The following is a 21,798-nucleotide window of genomic DNA, read 5'->3' on the forward strand; positions in this document are numbered from 1 at the left end:
TCTATTTGTTTACATGACTTAAAAAGACAGGGCATTTAAAAGCCACTGAAATATCTAATTTGATTTAAGAAATACCAGCTTTTGAGTTGAGACCTAAATTAAGTTTAAAGAATCCTGTCATTATCTACATGACCCATTTATTGCATGAATTAGAATATAGAACAGGTTATGTCTTTCTGGGTATATGACAACTAAATTACCACAAAAGCTTTATCTACTCATACTAACCTTATCCTCAAAGGCCTAGTGATACAAAGACATTCTTTTGTGTTCCTGTGCCCCATTTTACATAATTGCTATGTTCCTGAAAGTAGTAAAAAGGGAAGATTTGAAAGAGGTGCAATATAACAAAAAAATGAATCAACCTAATGAAACTGTATTTCAGTTCATTCATTCTTTAAGAATTGAGCATACTCTGCAAAAAGTAATGTACTAATCAAAAATACCAAAAATTATGTTAATTGGTTTTGCCTTAAAAATTTTTTTTTTCTGGCAGATAAGGTGATGTGCCTTGGAAACTATGCTATAAGACACAAGGTAGCCTTGGGTACTTTATTACTGCATTGTATTAGTCATGTGGCAGCTACCTTTCCTCTTTTTGTCACTCTATAAATGCTAGAATGGAAGACCTGTGTCTTGTTTATGGATATGCTTTACTTTACACTGTGTGATGAGTGTGTTAGATCATCCTAGCTATTTATTGAACAAAAGGATCTACGTATGTCCTATAAATATAAACAAGATACTAAAAGAATTTAAAGTAGAATGACTTCTATGTATAAAACAAGAAAGATTCTTGAAGGGTTGAGGTATCTAAAGAGAGAGGATTTTCACTGGTAGATTGCAAAGAAAGTGTCCTCTTAATGTAGGTCATGCCAGAAGCAGCACGTAGAGCACAGCAAGTCTTTCACATCACCTAAGGTGTGAAACTGAGGCATAGGGTTTATGTAGAACTATCATTCTCTAGCTTGCTAGTTGGGTGCAGAGGCTGCAATCAGGCTGTAGGCTGGGGCTCAAGTCTCCACCAGAATGGGATCTGCTTCCAAGTTCATTCTTCTAGCTGTTGACCAAAGACATCAGTTGCCACATGGGCCTCTCCATAGGACCCCTGGCTTCTCTCAGAGCAAGACAGAGTGCCTCAAACAAACACCACAGTCTTTTGTGGTAACCTAACTCAGAAGTGACATCCCATCACTGTTGCTGCATTCTAGTCACTGGAAGTGAGTCACTAAATCCAGTCCTTGCTCAAAAGGAGTTTCCACGAGGAGGCGGGGTCAGTCATAGAGAGCTATCTTAGAGGCTCCCTGCCATAGTAATATACTTCATTTAACTCAGTATATCAAAAATAGTATTTCAATATGTAATCAGTATACAAACATTACTAATAGAATTTAATATTTTGTATCAAGTTTATGAAATATAGTGTGTATTTTATACTTATCATACATCTCAATTGAGATGCTATATTTTCATTAGAAATACTTGATCTATATTTAGATGTCACAACATTTATAGTTAAAAAATAGATTCCCATACTCAAGTTGTTTCAAATGTACTTAAACATTCTCCAATAACTGAATTAAGTATTAGTTTTTAAATGTAAATTAAGACTAAATAAACTAAAAATCTAGTTCCTCAGTCACACTAGTCATGTTTCAAGTGTTCAACAGCCACATGGCTACCATGTTGGACAGCAGAGTTCTAGAAATTTGGCAGCAAAAAAAGGAAAATAAAATGGCACTTGGAAGGAGGAGGGAAGTAGAAATTAAGATAATAGAAATCTGTGCTTTTGTGCATGTATGTCCTGGAGAGAAAGAAAGAGATTTAAGATGCCGGAAACATGGGGTATAATTAATGTCTTTGGATTGTTGGTCAGACTTGCGTGGAGGTGCCACAGGGGCGAAAAACCTGTAGTGATGAATGGCTTGTGGTATTTCAGGTGCTGAAACATAAAAGAATTGAGTGTGGGAGACTGAAACCAGAGATTTTCAAAATTTTCCTTTGGGTTCACTCTGTTCATCATTTTTTCCTAGTGTAGATGCCAAGAGAGAGAAAAGCACTTGGAAATGGAACCCGTTTTCCAGGCTTTCCTTTCCTGTGAGTCTCAGAGGAGACCCTTTCCTGACCACGACCAGAGGTGTTCTCAGGATAGGAAGAGCTCCCCAGGAGGGGCAAGGGTGTCCTGACCATGTGACACTTTCATCTAAATGTTACTTGTAAATTAGCTCAGCCACTGTGCCCTGACCCCAGTCCTAATATCTTGTCTCCATTTGCAGTCCCTGAGCAAAACTGTTGTGCACAAATCTTTCTATGTTAGAGGTGAAGGGAACTGGGATCAGCTAGTCCAATACTGCATTTTGAAAATGAGGAAATGGAGGACTAGAGATATTAAGTGATTTACTTAACGGTAACACAAGTAGCAATTTAGGACACTCCCAGGCCTTTTGATTCCCGGTACATTGTTTCCCCAACCTTATCCAGGGAAGTAGTAGCCTCTATTGGTGTGGCTGGAGTAGGTGCACATCTGGTATTTGCATTCCTATTTGAATAAAGGGCTTACTTAGGTGGCCCTTATTAAGGTCATTGGGATTTGGTGGGTTTTCATTTGTGATCGCACCATGTTCTGTGTGCTTTGGGGCAAATTTCTTAACCTCTGTAAACCCATTTAAGTGGCAATGACAAATGCCTCATGAGATTAAATGTGGACAAGAAAGCACCTGCACAGGGCTTAGCCCTATGTATTCTCTTAGGAATAGTTTTTCTTCTCTGCTGCTTGGCTTTTGCCCATTCACTTTTTGTTTATTTTGTATGAATGTGTCAGCTCCCAAGGGGTGATGTGTAGTATAGCAGTAAAGAGCGCTGGCATTAGAATCTGACAGCTTGGGTTTAAATCTCAGCTCCACCACTCACTAGCGAAGTGTCCTTAGGCAAGTTCCTTAACCTCTGCACATCCCCCTCATGTGGAATGTGGAGACGGCAGCATTTACCTTATATGATGTGAGGATTTGCGTTAGTACATGTAAAAACAGGACAATTTCTAACAGAGTAGTCAACACTCAAGGGTTAGCTCTTATTGATAATATTGGATAAAAATTATTTTTCCTTATGTCCTTATTGAAACTTACTATTGTGACCTGAAGATGCTAGTGTTTGTTAAGTGCTTGCCTTGTGGTGAAGAATACCCACTGCCTCTTTATTTGGTACATTATGCTAAATGTAATGGAAAGATGAGTTCCATTCTTGAAAAGGTAAAACAAAATTAGTTTATTCTTTCCTGATATTAATCGTGAATCCTCATTGATCAAGGAAAGCTACAGTCAGGACCTTTGAGTTCTGACCCACAGATAGGTTATGTGGCCTCAGGCATTATTCTGGGCAAAATGAAGGAGGTTTCTTTCCACTCTAGAATTCTATCAGTCCCAATTAAATCCCAAACCCCTCCCTTTTTCCTTAAATAGACTGAGGATTTAGAAACTTTCTGAGCATTAAGTACTTTTACCTACGTAGATCTCTTTGGGCCTCGAATGACCTCTTACACCTCTGGCTGGTCACAATGTGTTATATTAATAGAATAGGTTGACTCTCAGCAACCCACCAAGTTTTTCCTCTCCTTTGAACACAGGGAACATTAATATAACATGCCCGCCCTTCCTTCCTCAATTAGAGCACCCCATCTCTGCCAGTTAAAGTTTTAGATGCTTGCAGAGAATGAGACAGGCCAGGTCCTAGCTCTCCAGGAATTTTCATTCTAAGGTCAAATAATAACAAGTAAATAAATAAGTGAACAAGGTGATTTCTCATAGTAATAGATATGATGAGGACAAAACAGGGTTATGTGAAGGGTGGGCCAAGATGGGTAGAGATGGACATTGGCACTTTTGAGTGGTTACAGAATAATACCTCTTTGAAGAGAAAATGTTTTATCTGGATTCTAAATGAGCTCAAGGAGCAGGCAATTTGAGGTTCCATGGCAAAAGCATTTGGGGCAGAGAGAAAATCTGTGCAAAGCCCTCAGATGTGAAGAGACTGGGTCGATTTGAGGAAAGGAAAGAATGCCAGCGTGAATTACTATGTGGAATTGCAACTAGGAATAAGAGGGAAGCTCAGAGGTTGGCAGAGGCTAGCTCAGTGGTTCTGAGTTCAGCATATATCACAATCACTTGGAGCATTGTCAAATGTGCATTGCATGGCCCTTCCCCCAGCATTTATGATTATGTACGTCCCTGAGGCCTTAGAATTTGCATTTCTGAGAAAGTTCCAGGTGCTGCTGCTGCTGTGAAGCCACACTTGGAGAACCATCAGCCTAGCTCATCTGGGGCCTTGTAAGCCTAGGAAAAGAATTTTGGGTTTTATCAATGCACTGGAAGACCAGTGGAGTATCAGAGATGTTTTGTGATCTGCTTTACATGTTTAAGAGATCACTCTATTGCAGAAGAGAAAGGATTTTAAGGGACAAGAAGAGAAACAGGAAAGACCAGGGAGGAGGCTGTCGGCTGTCGAGCAGTTCAGGCAAGAGATGATGGCTTAATTACCAGGGTGGTGACACAGGAGCTGGTTGAAAAGTACCCAGGTTCAGGATGTGTTTTAGAGTTAAGAGATGATGGGACTTATAATAGCTTGGGAAGTAGAAGATAAAGGACAGAGAGGAACCAAGATATGCCTAGGTTTTTTGCTTGAGTAAACTGGGTAGTCACTGGTGCCATTTGTAGAGATGAGGCATAATGGTGGAGGTTTGGGTGACAATGGGGAGTGAGGGTGGAGAGGAGAATCAAGAATTTTGGTTATATAAAGTTTGAGACATCTATGGGACATAGTGATCTGAAATGGAGATGAGCTGGAGATTATTGGGCATATAAATCAGAGCTCAATAAACAGGTCAGGGGTGGAGATGTGAATTTGAAAGCCATCAACACGTAGATGGCCTTGAAAGCCATGAGGTTTGATGAAATCACCTGGGTTTGGCGGTTGTAGAAGGACAAGAGAAAAGGGCAGAAAATGGAGGCCCTGGAGTGCTCCAACATTTAGAAATCAGGCAGAGGAAATGAAGGTTGTGTGGAGACTGAGAAGTCTCAGTGAAGAAGGAAGAAAACAACAGATTGTGTGGTCAAAGAAGCCAAGGGAAGAGAATCCCAAACAGAGGGCTTGGGCACCTGTGAAATATGGTCACCGTGACCAAAATGAGACATAATTGTCCATTCAGTTTGGACCCCACATTTCTCTCTTCAAGGTTGTCTTCTCAGTCAAGAGTCATATAATGTCTTGTGTCTCTCCTTGTCTATTTTCATTATCCTTATCTTTTAAAGCCACTTTGACATAACCATTTTGATTTGGAATTAGGCTCATCAAAAAAAGGGAGCTTTTGTTGTTTTTAATTGGATTCCCTCAAGCATATAGCACAATGTCAATCCTACTTCTGAACAAATTATATTTAACAAAATCTTTTGTTTTAGTAAACCCAGATAAACTGAGCAATTGTGTTGAGAAATGGGTTTCTACTTTATAATTGGATGTATAGTTTAGGAGCCATCACAACATTGCCAGTTACTGAAAAGGACTGCCTCATTAACACCACGATGAATCTTACTTTTGAAAGCCTTCTATATTGAAAGTGGCTTGCTGGTAAATTCTTTTTGGCCCTTAGACTGTAATAATAACAAAGCCTGTTGTGTTTTGTTTTATGAAACCCCTATCCACTAGAATAGCCTATTGTTTTAAAACTTACAATTCTATTTTTATATTTTTGTCTTTAATATTGAAGCTAAATTTTTGGATAGTATTTCTCTGAATCTGTAAGAATACCATATAAATACGTTAAATATAGCAAACTGATTAAGATATCATTGAACTTGACTAACACATTAGGGATGTAAGTATATCTTGGTCCGGTGGCGACTCACTCCTATAATCCTAGTGCTTTGGGGAGCTGAGATGGGAGGATCGCTTGAGGCCAGGAGTTCGAGGCTATAGGTATATCTCATATAACATTTTAAAGCTTTTTTCTTTCAAACCAACAAGTGGTATTTGATTAGAATTCTGTTGTTTTGCTGAGTTTCTCTTTTATTCCCTTTCTATTTAATGAATATTAATACTGACAGTAATGGAATAATGATTACAGTGAACATACAATATTGAAGTGCCTTATCAATCAAAATGATAAAAAGACCAGTCAGTAGTAATAGTAGGTTGCCCGTTGAATTCTGTGTTAAAATGAAGTCCTGATATTTTCAAAAAAGTTATTAAATACTTTTTTATACTTTAATTTTCATTATGAAAATTGAGTATAATATTGAGATTATTTTAATAAATCAATTTATGTAAGTAATAACTTACTATAGCTTGTTATTTTTAAGGCTTGATTAATGAATTTTTGCCCTGACCTGAGGAAGTTTTCTGTCTCCTATCTTTTTGTTATAACCTCCCTTCCACCCACCCTTGTGTAAAATTTGCTGTTGTTTACTGTTAAGGGTAGCAGCTTCTAAGGAGTGGACACTGATAGTTAAATGAGGCCGACGACAAAGAGGAGCTTATGTGAATATCTGTTTAAACTGCAATTCCTGGATTCCTGTTTAAAAGGGGATTAGGAGACTTCAGTGGCAGTGACTGTGATTTTAAAATGTTAACAAAAACTAATATTCTTAAGCAGTAAGTTACACTTTTTATTGAATGTTGATGTCACTTGTTTCTTTTTCTTTTCTTTTTCTTTCCCCCCCTTTGGCATTACCCGAATTTCCTATGTTTAGATTATGACATAACCTTTGATTATACCTTTGACTCTGGGTGACATTTAACTTAATTTTGTTGCTGCTTCAAAGCATCTAACCAAAACTTATAAACATTAAGAGAGTCATGTGTAGGTAAGAGATATTTTTAAAATTTTGCTGATGAATGAAAGGTGAAAAAAGTTAACAAAGTCTTAAAGCTACTTAGGATTCAGGCCAAATCCGGGCCTCCTCCTGGTATTCTTGTGACGAGTAGACTGTGTAGTAAACATACATTACTAAATCTAACATGAATGGATCACAACTGGGAGCCAACATAGGAGTGATCCTACAGCTCTGCTTATCTAAATTCTGCTCTTCTTTCCAGAACTGAGTCCTTCAAGAACCTTGTCTCTTCTATTTGGAGCATGCCTTGATCCCCGCTTCCCTGCCCCACTCGGCTGGTCTCAAGTGGCTCTCATTGTCCTAACTTTTCAAAGTTACCCATTTGTTTTATGACCCTTCTTTTTTGCTTTGTATTTGTTATTTAATTATACATTGCATCTTTCCTATTGGATTGCTAGTTCACTGTGGAAGGATCTTGGTCTCATTCACTCGTGCTTTCCATTTTTCAGGAAGAAAGGTGACAAATACTTGATTAATTGAAGCAATGATGGAGAACATTGAAGTTATATGTAAATAATTTTTCAGCTAGTGCTTTGTTCTGCTTTCCTTTTTGTTTTTTTTTCTAAATAGGCTTATCTTTAGTAATTAGAGCTGAGTTTTCATCCCAGACTCAAACTACCTTGGGAAGACAGTCACACATACACAAACATCAAAATTATGAGTCACAGGAGTTCTTCATTGCAGTGTGCAGCAGACAGGGAAGACTTCCCCAGAATTGCAACTCAATCTGGACCTTGAGGATAACAGATAATACAGTATATAAAGATGGAGAGGATGGGGAGGGCAGCACATGGAGATGGGAAGGTACCTAGAATGAGGCGAGTGGCACCTGGGGAGGTCAGCTTGGCAGAAGGTGCCGGCCGTACCTTTCTTCACAGGCACTCTTCCCGAAAGCCAAGTCCACTGTGCACAAATTGCTCCTACTGCTTTACTTCCCTGCCAGTGGCAGTTTGCCTTCTCTTTTGGCCTTCGTGATGAAACGTTTTTACTAAGGTTCTCAGTTACCCCTTACTAATAAATCCAGTGTGTATTTTTCAATATTCAACTTTTTAAGAATAAAATGTAACTAATATTTTAAAAATCCGTAGATAATCCAGATATAAAAACTCATTTTATTTTTTGGTGGTAAGAACTTTTCTCCTTCCTAATTATATGCTTAGGCAGCTCATCTTTTATGCAGAGTATTCACTGAATTTATTTTTTAAGTAAATATGAATGCCTCCTATGGGGCAGGCATTGTTCCAGAGAGTCTGTGCATTTGTAAACAAGTGAGCATGGTGGTGGAGACAAGTCCCTGCTCTTGTGGAATTACTTACCCTATAAGGGAGGGGGAGACATAAGTATGTTGCTGATGAACCCCATGTCAAAAAGTAAAGCAGAGAAGGAGAGGTGTTAGTTTAACATCAGGAGCACTCTGTAGAGGGTCTTGTATTCTAGGTGTGTTCAAGGAAAAGGCAAGAGTCCTAGGACTGGAGTGTTTGAGCCCAAGGAGAAAGTGGAAGAGAGGGGAGTGGAGAAGCTATATATATAAAGGGAGGACAGATTATAGACTCTCCCCGATTTACGATCGTTCATTTACAATTTTCCAACTTCACCGTGGGCTTAACAGGATTGCAACCCCTTCGTAAATCGAGGAACATCTGGATTTACAATGGTTTGATTTATGATTTTTTTACTCTACAATGAGTTTATTAGGATATTAAATGCAGTTTTTTACTTACATTATTTTCGATTTAAGATGGATTTACTGGGATGTAATCCCATTGTAAGTAGAGGAGAATCTGTACAGGAATCTAGCTCTTGTTCTGGGTGACATAAGAAACCATTGGAGGATGTGAGAAAGGGTGTAGTGATCTGACTTGTATTTTTAAAAGATCTCTTTGGTTGCTACACACACTCCATTGTTCATTGCTAGGTGAAGTGGGAAATACATCTATATAGTATGGTTTTTTCTTGCAAGGATTTATAAAAGTAGGAAGAAAGATGAAACTGGTACCCAGGGAAAATATAGAAAAAATGTTGCGTTTATGGAATCTGTTCAATGTGCTGTGTCAATTCAAAGAAGGAAGAAATTCTGTATGGTGGGGTGGAGTGGGGATGTGAGGCGAGAGGGTGAATTTAGCTAGACTTTGAAGGATAGGTAGGCTTTATCTGGATACAGAGGCAGAACATATTAAATTGGAAACAAATAGATTGAAAGCCCCAAAGGTAAGTGCCATTATGAAGTGTGAGAGTGAGGTATTGAACTCCATCCTGAGATATTATTTTTATAATTTATCAAAGAAAACAAATTATCCTCTTGATTTGGTACAGTGAAGAGATATTAATTGAACTTAATGGAGGCAAATATAAAATTTCCTTACCATATTTCTTTGTATTACCAAGTAGGCAGAATACTCAAAACAAAATGCTGATTGGAAAAAGAAAAAAAAAATTCCCTTAATTCTACCATCCAACACTAACAGTTAATATTTTGGTGCATTTTTTCTAGATGTGAAAAACAGCTGCATATACATTTGGGATTTTATGAATTAGATCATATTAGAAAGTTACTTTTAAAAAATATGTACCTTATTTTTTGTGTTTTGTTTTTATTTTAGGAGAAAACCAAAAGCCAAGGCACCACTTCCTCCAGCTGAGAGCAAATATGTTGATGTCTCTTCAGTTGCTGATTCTGTAGAATCTGCTGCTTTCATCATGGAACAGAAAGAAAACATGATAGACAAAGACATTGAACTCTCAGTGGTTCTACCTGGGGATATTATCAAATCTACTACTGTTCATGGCAGGTACGCTGGAGGAAATGAAATACCAGCACTTCCCTTTCTTATTCCACCATTGAAACCCTCTGTAGTATATCTGCTGATATTTTTCTTTGACAAAATACTTTATTCATCACTCAGTTCAGTTACCTATTTAAAAAAAAAATGCTTAAAAAGTGTTAAAATTTTTCTACTAATGGATTAATATCAACACTATGAATTCCACAAACCTAACTGAGTGATTCTTGAAATTTGGAATGATTTCACGTCTTGTTAGGTTTTTTTGTTTTTTTGAGACAGCGTCTCACTCTGTTGCAGAACTGGAGTGCAGTGGCATCATCATAGCTCTTTTGCAACCTCAAACGCCTGGGTACAAGCAATTCTCCTGCCTTAGGCTTCTGAGTAGCTGGGACTATAGGCGTGAACCACCACGCCTGGCTAATTTTTCTATTCTTTGTAGAGCCGGGGTCTCCCTCTTGCTCAGGCTGATCTCAAACTCCAAGCCTCAAGCGACCGTCCTGCTTTGGCCTCCCAGAGTGCTAGGATTACAGGCACGACCCACCACGCCTGGCCTTTAATAAGTTTTAAAAAATAAACTTCCCAGAAGAATGGTCATCAGTTGTATTGATTTTGTGAGCTAAGTTTACAAAGCAAGCCAGTTACCGGCAAGAAAATCCTTTACCTTCCTCCCCAAATTGTTCTTCCCAGTTTAAGCTGCTTCTTTGAATTTGATTTTGCAGAAGTTACTAACTACTCTTAAAATAGAATACTTTCTTATTTATCAAAACAGGTAACTCTATAAAATTGACAGAATATTTTACTTTGTTGAACTATTTACTTGATTAAAAATGTGGATAAGTTAAATAGAAATGTAAAATCAAACTTTTTTTTTTTTTTTTTTAATTTTTACCAGCCAGGGTGGGAGAGTAAAATCAAACTTTAATCCAGCAAGAAGGAAAGATATGCTTTAGGAGACTGATATTTTTAAATACCTTCATTAAAATTGGAAAATGGAGCAAAGCCAAAATGGAACAAAGCCAAGTGTAATTTTCCATTCATTCTGAAGTGGAAAGTTACATGAACTGTATACTTACTGGGTCTTGTTCCACCTTTCACCTTCAACTGCCCATTTGTTATCAGGAGTCCTGTTTTAGAAATTTAAGCTGTTCTGACCCTTAGGGGTGGGTGTGTGTGTGTGTAAGGAAAACAAAAGAATAACTAAGCAATATATTGTGTATTGCATTCTTATAATCTGTTTTTATCTAGATAAATTTATTCAAGATAACCTTAATTTTAAGATTTATCATCAAAATCATGTAATTTTACAAATTATTGAAAGATGAAAATAAAATAGTTCATCTCTAGCAAATAATACATACTATGCATTAAATTCTCATTGAATTTGAGTAAGCTGCCTTTTGCCATTTATTTACTGAAAATCGTTTAGAGAGCACACATTGAACCTTGTTTATGAGATTGAGAAACCTATAGCTGTCTGTGGTAGGCTCCTACCTGCACCTGCAGTTTGCCTCTCATGGGTGAGGAAGGCATCTTGAAAGTTAGAGACAAGCATTATCTGCAGTTCCTGAAATAATATCATTATCGTTGTTTTAAAATGGTAATGGATGTGGCTGGGGGTAGTGAAGGCAATTCTTCTTATTTTCCCTGAATTTAAAGTCAGTTAAAAAAAACAAAAAGAGTCAGCATTTTTGTTAGTTTTTCATGGTTGACACTGATTTCATCACAAATATTCCTCAAAATTTCTTCTCAGATGTACCAGTCATCTCTTGATATTTCTGTCTTCTCTATTTCCCATCAGTCAGCCTCTGGGTTCTTTAGATTTTATTTTTATACCTAATTACTTCAATATCAGAATCATGGTTTGCCTATATCCTGTCACCCATCATAATTATTTTAGACTTTTCCATGTGCCGCCCTGAGTTAACTCGTCTTCTGTTTCTTTAACTTTGGAAACCTAGATCCATAGTCAGTTTCCTCTGTCTACCAGGGAATTGTGGGATCTCATCACTCAAAACTGTTCCATTTCTCAGATTTTAGGGTTCTTTCTTCGAACAAGACCTTTTAAACATCTAGGTTACCCACTTTTTCTTTCTTAATTGAATTTGTTCTTCATCTTCCTTATTAAGTCTAATTTATGACTGCTCTTTAGGTTGCTGCATTTTTCTTCATGTGTAAATTTTCTTCACCTCTAATTTTTCTTCATACCTAAATGACGGATTCTGCATTAGTCATTTCTCCTACATTTTGCTTACAAGGACCCTAGATTTTTCTCACCCTCCTGACCTTCCAGCATGTTTACTTCCCAGGTCCCTAAACCTGAGTAATTTTCCTTCAATCAACTTTTTGTTTCTGGTCCCCAGCTGTTGTTGAATTGCTACAGTTTTATTATCTATGAAAATGTATTATAGCTGAATCATTGCAATTAAATAAGGTATCACATATTGCTAAGATTAAATGAAATACTGTCAGTGCCTGGCACATATTGGCTTCATCCATTTTTTTATTGGGAACTGCTTTTCTTAATCTTGGGCTCTCTCCATTTACCTTGCCCCCTCAGATTAACCTTGTTAAAATACCTCTCCATTTGTGCCACTACCTTTGAGAAAAGACTGCAGGGACAGCAATTTAATAGCAAATTAAGGACATCCAAATTTCCAAGCCTGGAGATTGGGACACCTATTTTCTTCTCCACAGAAATTAAGTAGGCATTTCTGTCACTACTGTCTTCTGTATATCTTAAGTTTCACTACATGACTTCTATAGATATTCTACTTCCTTCACCTCCGTACCTTTATAAACATTCCCCTCAACCCCCTCATAACTTACCACCCTTATTATATAGCTCAATTGATATCTTTTATATAAAGGCTCCCTGATCTCCCTGGAATCAGCTGTTACCTCTGGCTTCTGAACTCTTCCACTTTATACCATGGTTATTATATATTGTCCTGTGCTGTAATTTATATGTAGGTTGTATTTTCTTTCTTTTCTTCTTTTTTTTTTTTTGGTGTGACAGAGTCTCCCTCTGTCACCCAGGCTAGAGTGCTGTGGTGTCAACCTGTCTCACAGCAACTTCAAACTCCTGGGCTCTAGCCATCCTCCTGCCTCAGCCTCCTAACTACCTGGGACTACAGGCTCATGCCACCACGCCTGGCTAATTTTTTCTATTTTTAGTAGAGACAGGGTCTCACTCTTGCTCAGGCTGGTCTCTAACTCTTGATCTCAAGCAACCCTCCTGCCTCAGCCTCCCAGAGTGCTAGGATTACAGGCATGAACCACCGCGTCTGGCCTATTGTATTTTCTTGAACAAACCATAAAAGCCATGAGTACATCACTACTTTTCTTCATAGTGCTTATTAGCACAATTACGTGCAATGTAGGTAGGCACTTAATAAGTTTTATCAAAATGAATATATGTAGATAGAGGTAGCAACTTAAATGGTTTGCTTTGAAGAGGCATTTGGAATGGGCCCTACTTGTTTTTCCAAAATCTTTTAAGTAAAGATATTTTCTCCAGGTATATATAACATACAGTATAGTATAGGTGAGTATGAATGTATATATGCACACACATATATACATCTATAGATTGAGTATCCAAAATCTAAAACTTTTTGAGTGCCAACGTGATGCTCAAAGGAAATACTTACTGGAGATTTTCAGATTTTTGATTTCTGGATTAGGGTTGTTCAACTGATATAGTGCAGATATTCCAAAATCCAAAAAACTCCAAAATCTAAAACTCTTCTGGCCCCAAGCATTTCAGATAAGGGATGCGCACAATGTGTGTGTGTAATTTATATACTAGCTAAACTGCCTTTTTCATTTCAGACAAAGCAGCTCTTTGCCCTAATAAAATGAGCCTTAAAGGATACTGCTGTTACAGAATAAGCTGCCATACTTTGCAACAGCATAAGTGACGGTCCCTGCTAGTATTTGGGAAAAGTTAATTTTTAATGAAAATGAGCTTTTATAGCCTAAACTGTAATATACAACTACATAAAGTAAGGAACTATGTGGGTACATTCGTGTATCATTCTAGGTCCTTATCTTAGAGTCAGGTGTCTGTTCAGTAGGTAATTATTCCTCACTGAATAAGTTTTAGTTCTTTTCTCCTCTTTTCTCTGGAATATACTTTTAAAGCACAATGTTCAATTTGGGAAACTTGATAAAAGATTAACATTAATCGTTGTTAGTGAATTGGGAGAATGGTTTATGGCTATACTACCACACTTTTCTCTCCTATAAGAGGGAGGAAGCAATAATCACTATAACAGAAGAGGATATTTCTTTTATGTCCTTATCATAAATAGGAATTTGTTTTAATTTGAGCAAATCTGAGGATGCCGTGAATGAAAATACAAAGGCGGCACAGAACTTGAAGCTAGAAGTCTCAATTAGAAGTTATAGTTTGTTCTAAACTTGCTGTGTGATCTCAAGCAAGTTATCTCACCTCTCTGGGCTTTTCCTGTAAAATGACCCAGAGACATGTTGCACGTCATTTGTGGTCTGATTTGCCTGTCTGGTAGCACCAGTTTATAGCAGAATTGAGAGTAAGCCCATGGTTTTGATTGGCGTAGGGTAGGTCAGCTATGAAATTCAGAAACATTTTACATGGAGTACAGCACCACCTATTGGAAAAAGTAGACTATGAAAAATGACAAGATAAAGCTGGATCATAGGGGGTCATTTTTGTTAAAAAAAAAAAAAAATAAGACAATAACACAATAGTATAAATCTCAGAAGACTTTCTGAAGTTCACATATTTACATTTATTGGAAGGTGTCGATTGATGATGAATGTGTGGTAAATAAATGCATAATAGGCTATTTAATTTCTAAAAAACGCTGCTAAAAATCTATAGCATGACACAAATTATGTTTAATTCTACAAGAAAGCTTAAATTTTGGTTTAAATCCTATTCGGGTGTAGCTGCTTAAAACAAAAGTTGGAACTTTAACTGTTAAAGTATTTAAGTGCAACAGTACTGCTTGAGTGTTTAATTGTGGGACTAGAAAATCCTGTACTCTAGGCTCTGGTACTGCCCTCCGTCCCCTACAGCCTCTGGTGGCTAACTGCTCTCCTGGTTGGGAAAAGGGTGACGGGGTACTCAGAAATGTTCTCTGAACGTTGTTCCTGGGAGTTCAGGAATGCTCTTGCCTTTGCTTTCCTGGCAATTACATTTTGTAACAATGACCCTTTTTAATTTTAAATTTTTTCTGATTACAAATGCAATAATTGGACATATTAGCAAGTTGAAAAATACAGATAAGCGAAAAAATTTAAAACATGTCATTATTAAGCAGGCAGTTTACAACTTTTAACATTGTGGTATTTAACCTTCTATTCACATACACATACATATATGTACACATATCCCTATATACACGCTATTCTTTTTTACACCAATATGGCATTATACTGTACCTGCTGTCTTGTAATGTTTTTGTTAGTTATTTCCAACTATCATGTCAATAAAATTTTATCTTATCCTTTGTCCATATTCAAATTGCCCCAATTATACTGAGATATATTTGTAATAGTTTTGTTTTTATAAGGAATGTGTATGTTTGTTTAGTAGCTATATTTTTAAATCACAGTTTTTATGAAGGTAATCATAATTAGATTTGAATATAACATCCAAGTTAAATGACCAGATAGAGCTCAGTTTAAAGTGGCAACTTTCTTTTTTTTTTTTTTTTTTTTAATTTTTTTTTTTTTTTTATTTATTTTTTTTTTTTCCTTTTTATTTCAGCTCATCATGGGGGTACATAAGTTTAGGTTATATACATTTTCCATGTCCCACCCATCCCCCCAAGTCAGAGTCCCAAGCGCGTCTGTTCTCATTCTCCAGACAGTGCGCCTGGCACTCATCATGTAGTCATACCTCCATCCCCTCCCCCCCCCCCCACCTCCCCGGGTCTGCACCTTCAAGCATGACCATTCCCCAGAGGGTGTGCAACGCACTCATCATGTAGGCATACACTCACCCCCTCCCCCCACCCCCCATCCCAGTCTGATATCCGATTGGTATCCTTCCCTGATGTACATTTAGGTGATGATCAGGGAAACCAGTTTTCTGGTGAGTACATGTGATGCTTGTTTTTCCATTCTTTGGATACTTCACTTAGTATAATGGGTTCCAGCTCTCTCCAGGAGAACCAAAGAGATGTCGTATCATCGTTATTTCTTATAGCTGAGTAGTACTCCATGGTATACATATACCACAGTTTACTAATCCATTCGTGGATCGATGGGCACTTGGGTTGTTTCCACATCTTTGCGATTGTAAATTGTGCTGCTATGAACATTCGGGTACAGGTGTCTTTGTTAAAGAATGACTTTTGTTCTTCTGGGTATATGCCCAATAATGGGATTGCTGGATCAAATGGTAGGTCTACTTGAATCTGTTGAAGGTATCTCCATATTGCTTTCCATAGGGGTTGCACTAGTTTGCATTCCCACCAGCAGTGTATGAGTGTTCCTGTCTCTCCGCATCCACGCCAACATGTGTTGTTTTGGGATTTTTTGATAAAGGCCATTCTCACCGGAGTTAAGTGGTATCTCATTGTGGTTTTGATTTGCATTTCCCTGATGATTAGGGATGTTGAGCATTTTTTGATACGTTTTTTGGCCATTCTTATGTCTTCTTTTGAAAAATTTCTATTCATGTCCTTTGCCCATTTTTTGATAGGATTGTTTGATTTTTTCTTGCTGATTTTCCTGAGTTCTAAATAGATTCTTGTTATCAGTCTTTTATCTGATGTGTAGTATGCGAAAATTTTTTCCCATTCTGTAGGCTGTCTGTTTATTTTCATGACTGTTTCTTTGGCTGTGCAGAAGCTTTTTAATTTAATCAGGTCCCAGTCGTTTATTTTTGTTTTTGCTGCGATTGCCTTAGGGGTTTTCTTCATAAATTGTTTGCCTAGACCAATGTCTGTAAGAGTCTTTCCTACATTTTCTTCTAGAATTCTAATTGTTTCCCATTTAAGGTTTAAATCTGTTATCCACTGTGATTTGATTTTTGTGAGAGGTGAAATCTGTGGGTCCTGTTTCAGTCTTCTACATGTGGCTATCCAGTTTTCCCAGCACCATTTATTGAATAGGGACTCTTGTCCCCAGAGTATGTTTTTGTCTATTTTGTCAAAGATTAGATGGTTATATGAGGATGGTTTTATATTTGGGTTTTCTGTTCTGTTCCACTGGTCTGTGTCCCTGCCCTTGTGCCAATACCAAGCAGTTTTTAGAACCACAGCTTTGTAGTATAGTTTGAAGTCTGGCAAATCAATACCTCCCATTTTGCTTTTATTGCTTAAGATTGCTTTTGCTATCCGGGGTCTTCTCTGATTCCATACAAAGTGTATAATTTTTCTAAATCTGTGAAAAATGATGTTGGTATTTTAATGGGAATTGCATTGAATCTATAGATTACTTTGGGCAGTATAGACATTTTAACGATGTTAATTCTTCCAATCCATGAGCATGGTATGGATTTCCACTTATTTACATGTTCTGCAATTTCCTTCCTTAGCGTTTCATAGTTCTCTTTATAGAGGTCCTTTACCTCTTTAGTTAAATATATTCCTAGATATTTTATTTTCTTTGTTGCTATTTTGAAAGGTATTGAGTCCTTAATTTGGTTCTCTGATTGAATGGTAGCTATATTTTTAAATCACAGTTTTTATGAAGATAATCATAATTAGATTTGAATATAACATCCAAGTTAAATGACCAGATAGAGCTCAGTTTAAAGTGGCAACTTTCTAAAAAAAAATTTTTTCTTTTACTTTTAGTAGTTTTTAGTATATAAGAATTTTTATCAGTTTAGTAATGATCTGATCTATTATCTTCAAGTCTTAATTCTGTGTGTTACGTTCTTCGAAATGTTTCTTGTAGCATAATTCAATAAGCATTCTCAACTTTGAGATTAGGTTTGTTTCTTGTACCTGATGTACTTCATTTCTTCAGCATACACATAGTTAGAAAGCATTGCTTCATTCCTGAACTCATTACTGAAGTAAGTGGGTTAATATAAGATGGGTAAGCATCAGTAACAGCAGAGAATGTCCTAAAGTTTCCATACTATGATTAGTAAGTCTAATTGGGTTGTCAGTGTGCATTTATTATATAAGGTACTGAGAGAAACAATTCAACTCGACTCAGTGTTGAGAATTTATTGAAAATGTGTAAAATACTTTGTTAGATAGTATGGCAGATTTAAAGAATCATACTAAGGAAGATTCTTAGAGTTCAACCCTTTATCAGATGCTTGAAATCCATCTATTCATACTAAGCCCTTATCACCTTGTATCTGCATTTTCCTAGAACAGTCCCTGTTAGCACCTATTATCCCAGAGTCATTACTAATAGCACCCCTTTCACTCCCAGGTGTCCCAGATTGGATGATAAATTACATAGCCCTACTATTGGTAATTGACTGTTTAAACAGTTGCATGGTTTGGAAGTTCATCAACACAGTTTTTGGCACCTTGCTCACCTGAAAACTCTTTAGTGATCATCATTTTTGATACCCAATTGAATCTTTAAAACATAAGAAATATAGTCTTACTTAGCAGGTAGTAAAAACGAGGGCAAGATTGTACCTACTATATCATGAACGCAGAAAAGGCCACCAGAGGATTTAGGGATGGTTTAATGACGTCATCAATATATGAAGTAAACCTGTAGCAGAGAGCCTGTTCCAAACCATGTGCCCCATCCTGATTGGCAGTATGTCAGGTATCATGATGCTAAAATGTAGCTGAAGGAACGCTAGACTGGGGAGTCAGGAGATTCTTTTTTTAATTTCTTCCCAGCTCTTCCATGGAAGAGTCAGGAGATTCTTGATACTGACTGCTCCCCAAATTCTGTATGTGCTCTACATAAGCTGGTCATGTAACCTCTCTAACTTCAATTTTTTTTTTCATAAAGTACAAGAGGCTTTTGTGTTGGTTGAGGATTTAAATTAGATAATAGATATGAAATTAATACAAGGAATTACTTCTGAAAAGAAGTGGGAACTCTCAGGGATTTATACCTTTCAAAGAAGAGTTTCTAAAAAGTCTTAAAAAAATTCTGCTCTCCGGGAAATTATTTTATATTACAAGAGAAAAAAATCTATAATATTAATGCAAAGCAGACTCTGTTAAGTAATATACTAAATTCAAAATATACAAAATTCAAAGTGATGTGGTAATACAGAGAAGAGGCTAATTCTCATTTAAATCAGGAAGTGGTGATCAAGTTCACCCAGTCCTTTTCGGCTGTTAATAATTTGCCTCAGGTTTCAGGTGGATTGCTCACCTGTGGTCCTGCCTTAGGAAATAGGAAGACAGGTATGTTTTCTGTGGTGATCCTGTGGTCACACTGTTAGCCAACTCCTGTCAGGTACATCAGCTCGGGAATGATTATCCCAAACCAAAACTGTTGTCTTTGGCAGTAGTAGTTTGGCATCCAGGTGGATAATGCTAAACAATTACATGCAACAGGTGATTTCACTTTCCGTGGGAGTACTTTGTGTGTAGTCAATCCCAGCGACAACCCTTTGGATGCAAGACCTGCTTAAAACTTAATATCTTGTTTTTAAAGCATTATAGCTGCTCTATGGTGGAGCTAGACAGTAATTTCCACCCTCAGAATCTGCTGGTCAGGGTCATCTCTTCTGTGTTTTAATGCTGAGGCTTCAATTAAATACTTAAAGTATTCAAACTGATCTGAGGTTATTTTTGGAAAAAGTCCTATTTCTGTACATATGTCCCACCTTTGTGTAAAGATGGCATGCCTTTAGATACAACAAATTTGTTAATTAAAAAAAAACCAACACAGCTTTCAGAAAATTTTTTTTTTTTCCTTAAAGCATATGAATCTCCTTTAAACAGTTATGCTTTCTCAGGTGTCAGGTACCATACAGAGATCTTAGTTGTATATTGTTGTATGCTGTCTGCTGTGTGTTTGAGCTCATTGGCATTAAAGCAGAATTCCTCATTCAATAACATTGACCTCACTATATGCATGACATTGTATGTGAGGACCTGGGAATTAAGATTACTAAAACGTGGTCCTGTTACAGAGAAGTTCACGTCTAGGTATAAGTGAAACACAGATAACATCTTGAGGTCACTGTGCTCCTACAGATCTAGAAAAGAGGGGCCAGAACCCCTATTCTACTTTCTGTGGAAAGTTCAATCCCCTTTGTAATATTTTCCCAAGAGTTTTATGTGCTTGGGCTACTTCTGGCTCTGGCTATAGCTTACCAGCTCTGGGTTCTTATTTTTCGGTTTCTATGTTTTGAAATTTCTTTTCTTTTCTTGATTTGACTCCTCCCAAAGCTACCAGGACCTTAGTGAGGGTCTTCAGTCACCAGAGAGAGGTTGATAAACACATCTCATAACAAGTCATTTAAATTTGCATTTTGGCCCTCCTGTTGGGTCCTTAGAGCAATCCTGCCACAGTTGTAATGTCCATGGAATCCTGGCCCCTTTTCACTGGCTAGTTCCCCTTTCTGTCTCTTGTGTCTTTTTCCTGAGTTGGCTTTAATCTTATCAGCTCCATATAGAATGTATCTGGAACTGATTAGTCTGAGCCACCAGCATCTCCCACATACATTTTTGCAACAGACCTGTAACTGGTCCCCCAGGCTATTTTGAATACAGTAGTCAGAATGTAATCCTTTAAAAATGTAAAGTAGATCACAACATTCCTTAGAACTCTTGAGTAGCTTTCTAATAATATCTCAGTAAAATCTCTTTCTTTTGAAAGTCCTTTGAGGCACTACAAGACTATTACTCTGTTTTCATGCCTACTATTTTCATAGTAGTGGACTAGTTTGTTTTTTCCTCAAACAGGTAGGGCATGCTCCTGCCTCAGGGCCTTTGTACTTTTACTCTGCCTAATATGCTCTTTCCCCAGATATCTCATTGCCTTCAGGTCTCTATTCTATAGTCATTTTTCAATTAGGACATTCCCTATGTACTTATTTTTTATCATAGTATTTATCACTATCTGATATTCTATATATTTTACTTGTTTCTTTATTCTCTTCTCTCTAGATCAGGGTTTCACAAACTAGAGCATTCATCAGAATGGGCTGGAGTGCCTGTTGAAGCCCAGATTGCTGTTCCTCACCCTCAGAGTTTCTGATTCAATGGTTCGGGGCTTTAGAATTGACATTTCTGACAAGTTCCCAGCAGATGCTGATACTGCTGGTCCATGCCTCACACTTTGAGAACCGACGTGCTAGAATTACTCTGTCCAGGATGGTAGCCACTCACTACATGTGTCTATTTAAATTCCAGTTAAATGAAATTAAAAATTCAGTTTTTTAGTCCATTAGTTCAATGGCCACTATATTGGACAGCACAGGTATAGAACATTTTTCTATCATTGCAGAAAGTTCTATTGATCATATTACTCTAGAACATAAACCACATAAAGATGGATTTCTTTTTTAGCTTTTTTTTTCCTTTGTTTTTCTCCTCAGAGTTATATCCTCATGTTTATATATCTGGTCCACGTGGAGCTTAATTTACTGTAAGGAATCAGGTTAGGTATACAACTTTTCTTTTGCATTAGTTTTTCCAATACTATTTATTGAAAATTCTTTCCCCAGAAATTTGAAATACCACTATCATGCAGTATTAAATTCTCATCTGTATTTGTGTCTATTGCAGAATTCTGTGGTCTATTACAATTATCTGTTTGGGAATAGGAATATTTTTTAAGACCAAATTGGCTTTTGTAATTCTTAAATAAAGAATCAAACCTGAAGTTACAGAATTAGAGAATAAAGTCATAAAGAAGTTCCCTGGTTTTCAGTTAGCTTTCAAAGAGACATTTTTATTAGAAAACATTTAGGCTGTGTTGAGTTCTAAAGTCATGATATAATCAACTCTAGTTAGCATGCAATCATTTTGCCATAAAATCTGGTACAGTTTATAAGGTTTATAAGATAACCAAAATGACTGAGGGAATAGGCCATTATGTTCATATTCTTGATCAATTATTCATCCCGTTTATTAAATTAGAAAATTAATGTATCACAGATATACCAAAAAGGCATACCTAAAGGCTATATAGAGTATTAAATTGTTCTTACCTTTAAAAATGGAAAATATCTTTTCTCTTAAATGTTT

General features: G+C 37.0%; 1 protein-coding gene across 6 annotated transcripts in view; it reads left to right on the forward strand.

Annotated features, from left to right (window-relative positions):
* Positions 1-21,798, forward strand: part of COBLL1 (cordon-bleu WH2 repeat protein like 1) — a 130,534-nt gene that overhangs the window by 68,491 nt on the left and 40,245 nt on the right. For all 6 annotated transcript variants that reach the window (XM_045559385.1, XM_045559386.1, XM_045559388.1 and 3 more), the window contains one exon: positions 9,485-9,673. In XM_045559385.1, coding sequence (XP_045415341.1) covers positions 9,485-9,673 — 189 coding nt within the window. The remainder of the gene's footprint in view (positions 1-9,484; positions 9,674-21,798) is intronic.

The sequence above is a fragment of the Lemur catta genome, chromosome 8, assembly GCF_020740605.2.
Source record: "Lemur catta isolate mLemCat1 chromosome 8, mLemCat1.pri, whole genome shotgun sequence".
In the NCBI taxonomy this organism is placed as follows: Eukaryota; Metazoa; Chordata; class Mammalia; order Primates; family Lemuridae; genus Lemur; species Lemur catta.